General features: G+C 29.6%; 1 protein-coding gene across 1 annotated transcript; it reads right to left on the reverse strand.

The window, feature by feature from the left end:
• Positions 1 to 1,703: 1,703 nt before the first annotated feature.
• On the reverse strand, positions 1,704 to 3,108 carry LOC119615008 (A-kinase anchor protein 14-like). The gene is made up of 2 exons (XM_037971094.1): positions 3,085 to 3,108; positions 1,704 to 2,274 (listed from the first exon to the last, which is right to left on the reverse strand). Exons 1-2 carry the CDS (start codon positions 3,106 to 3,108, stop codon positions 1,807 to 1,809), a joined length of 492 nt encoding a protein of 163 aa, XP_037827022.1. The 3' UTR covers positions 1,704 to 1,806.
• Between the last annotated feature and the right edge of the window lie 1,160 nt (positions 3,109 to 4,268).

The raw sequence follows: 4,268 nt of genomic DNA on the forward strand, positions 1-4,268 counted from the left end.
AGAAAGTTTCGGGCAATATTGACTAGAAACTAAGTGATAGGCTGTAATGGTACCCAGTTTCACGTGTATATCGATGTACTCAAGGGCAAAAATGTTGCACGGTAATATAAATGAAACTTGGTTAAAAACGTCCAATCATTGAATCGGATTTGAATTACATTTTTAACTTTTATCCAAACTCTCTTGAAATATTAAAATCATGATTTAAATTAAATTTTGAGGAAAATAAAACATATTTTTTAATTGAAATTTTAAAATGTCATAATTTTTATTAATTAATTATTATAAATCATTAAAGGATAATTCTTTCATTTTTTGAAGGGAACATAAGCGCTGTAAATGGGAGCATAAGAGTGAACCAAAGGAGCGGCATAAGTTCTAACTACAGGGACAGCAACAGCAGTTCTGACCACAGGATACGAGGAGGCATAGACAACAGGCGAAGAAGCCACTAAGACGGGACTGGCAGCAGCAAAACCGAAGATAGCTGCGAACAATAAGACGAACTAAGAGAGAAAGGTATTAATCGTTTTAGTTCTACAAATTTGTAATTGATTTTTTTTAATTTTCTTACCAATTTGAACATTTTGTTATTTATTTTATTTTTAATTTGTTAAAAAAAAAACTTAAATGTTTTGTTTTTGAATTTCTCCAAGTGTTTGATAAATAAACGGAGATAACTCCCGCTTTTATATGAGATAAACTGCATTATAGATAGAGATTATTTTTTTGTATTTCATAAAAATTGAATTTTTAATAACTGGTATTTTAGCTCTAAGAATTTTACTTTTCAAATTTTGAAAATAAACAAAAGTTATAAATAGTTTTAGAATAATATTTAATAATATTAAAACAAACAATACAATTGTTGAAACAATGCATTTAAAACGGGTAAAATTGTTTACGAATTGAAAGAAACAAATACAAAATAATAAAAACTAATAAATTAATAAATTGCATAAACATAAACTCACCACTAAGATGACGTCTTTTGCCAGTTGGTGGTGAGTTTTGTTTGTAGCAGTATTGAAAGTGGTGGTGAGTTTTGTTTGTAGCAGTATTAAAAGTTAAAATTTCACTAAAATAATATTTTTTGACTTAAAATTTTCACTAAAAACACGATTTTCACTATAAATACGATATTTCACTAAAAAATAAAACTTTTCACCTAAAAATTTGACTTTTCACTAAAAACCCGATTTTCACTCTAAATACCATATTTCACTAAAAATATGATTTTTCACTTAAAATACGATTTTTTCACTAAAAATACGATTTTTCACCAAAACTAAGATTTTCACTTAAAAATACGATGTTTCACTAAAAAATACGATGTTTCACTAAATATAGGATTTTTCACGAAAATTCATTAAAAATACGATTTTCACTATAAATAAAATTTTTTAATAAAAATCGAATTTTTCACTAAAAAATTGGATATTTCACTAAAAAATTAAATTTTTCACAAAAATTAAAATTTTCACTAAATAAGAAAATTTTTTACTAAAAATACGATTTTCACCCAAAATACGATTTTTCACCAAAAATACGATTTTTTGACCAAAAAATACAATTTTTTCACCAAAAATACAATTTTTCACTATAAATACTTTTTTTTACCACAAATTCGTCTTTTCACAAAAAATTTGATTTTATTTTTATTTTAAATTCAGCAATTTTTCTAAAATAAAACAACAACTTTATAAATTTTTAATAAAAAATTAACGCATTTATTTACTAACTTATTTCTAAAAATAACAATCAGTTCATTTTTCAAAACTACAAAATTAATCTGAAAAAACTAATTTAGTTTTTGAATGGAGCATAAGCAGAAGCGTAGGTCTTGACTGGAACAGCGCCATAGGAGTGGTACAAGGAATGAGAATGGACCAAGGGAGAAGAGTGCACCAAAGGAGCAGAGTGAACCACAGGAGCAGAGTGCACCAAAGGAGCAGAGTGCACTAAAGGAGCAGAGTGCACCAAAGGAGCAGAGTGCACCAAAGGAGCAGAGTGAACCACAGGAGCAGAGTGCACCAAAGGAGCAGAGTGCACCAAAGGAGCAGAGTGTACCAAGTGTGTAGAGTGGACTACACTCTTGACAACTGGGGTATGAACAACTGGAGCACTGTGAACTACAGGAGCTACAAGAGTTTTAACCACTGGAGCCGAATAGTGGGTAGGTTGTACATAGTGAGAGTGTCCGGACAAGACTACAGGTGAGTAGCCAGGATGGGCAGCAGCAATGGCGAAGAGAGCAGCAAAGACCAAAGCAACCTAACAAAGAAGAAATTAGTTATTTTCCAAATTGTTCAACTAATTAGAAAATGTTTAAAACACAACTTACAAATTTGAACATTTTGTTAAAGATTTTTTAAAAATTTGTGATTTTAGATTGAAAAAAATTAATGTTTTTTAGTTGAATTGTTTCAAGTGTTTGATATCTTCTACATAAACATCTTCGGCTTTTATAGTTAGTATTAAAATTACTAATCTAAAATTGACAATTTTGCAACAATAAAATTCGATTCCATTAAGGTCAATTATTATTGTTTTATGTCTTTGATAAACATTTTCACATTTCAGTCAAGAACTCTTTGAAACCCTATTGTTTAGATCAAACAATAAAAAGTATACAAAAGCTGTGATCTGCTAATAAAATAAAGTTTTATTTTGTTTTTGTTTAGGCATATAGAACTTAAACTTCTTGGACAACATCTTCAAATTATATAAAATATTTAAGGTCGTATCGAGAGATCATTGTTGATCATTTTAATTTTGCAGATTTTTATTAATACCAGCCATCAAGGCTTTATTTTGTTCTGTTTCACATTCTAGAAAATATAAATTTTCTTATTGAATTTTATTTTGTAATAAGGATGTAAAGAAGCTGGTCTTTATATTGAAAACTCTAACAATTGTTCTATATTTTATTTGTCTTATCCAGCAAAAACTTACATTGAAAAGTATGTAAGTAAGTACTCTTCACTACTATTCATGGGGAATTTTTAATTCATTGGGGCAAGTAAATAATAAGTCAGTACTTAAACAAGTCCATTACAAATAAGTTGTTTTGTTTTTATGCACAAAAGATATGCCAATACAGAACATTGTATAAAAAAATTTTTTATTTATTCAATTTACACAATAGTAGATATTTTAGAAAAAGATATCTATATTTTTATTGTATCAATATTATTTCACTTAGGTACTATAATGCCTCTAGTAGGGTAGTGGGTAGTGTTCTGGTTTATCAGTAAGGAACTAGTGAGTTTGATTCCACTATGTTAATCCTTACACCCCTCAAGGAGCATGATACCTTGTGAACTTCAACATCTCGGACTAGACTATAGACTAAACTATAGACTAGACTATAGACTAGACTATAGACTAGACTGACTAGATAGCTAGACTATAGACGAAGAACATAGACTAGACTATAGACTATAGACTAGACTATAGACTAGACTATAGACTAGACTATAGACTAGACTATAGACTAGACTATAGACTAGACTATAGACTAGACTATAGACTAGACTATAGACTAGACTATAGACTAGACTATAGACTAGACTATAGACTAGACTATAGACTAGACTATAGACTAGACTATAGACTAGACTATAGACTAGACTATAGACTAGACTATAGGACTAGACTATAGACTAGACTATAGACTAGACTATAGACTAGACTATAGACTAGACTATAGACTAGACTATAGACTAGACTATAGACTAGACTATAGGACTAGACTATAGACTAGACTATAGACTAGACTATAGACTAGACTATAGACTAGACTATAGACTAGACTATAGACTAGACTATAGACTAGACTATAGACTAGACTATAGACTAGACTATAGACTAGACTATAGACTAGACTATAGACTAGACTATAGACTAGACTATAGACTAGACTATAGGACTAGACTATAGACTAGACTATAGACTAGACTATAGACTAGACTATAGACTAGACTATAGACTAGACTATAGACTAGACTATAGACTAGACTAGACTAGACTAGGACTATAGACTAGACTATAGACTAGACTATAGACTAGACTATAGACTAGACTATAGACTAGACATAGACTATGACTATAGACTAGACTATAGACTAGATATAGACTAGACTATAGACTAGACTATAGACTAGACTATAGACTAGACTATAGACTAGACTATAGACTAGACTATAGACTAGACTATAGACTAGACTATAGACTAGACTATAGACTAGACTATGACTAGACTATAG

Source organism: Lucilia sericata, unplaced genomic scaffold, assembly GCF_015586225.1.
Source record: "Lucilia sericata isolate MDLA Ls3-8-SP2 unplaced genomic scaffold, ASM1558622v1 Contig003885F_arrow, whole genome shotgun sequence".
Lineage (NCBI taxonomy): Eukaryota > Metazoa > Arthropoda > Insecta > Diptera > Calliphoridae > Lucilia > Lucilia sericata.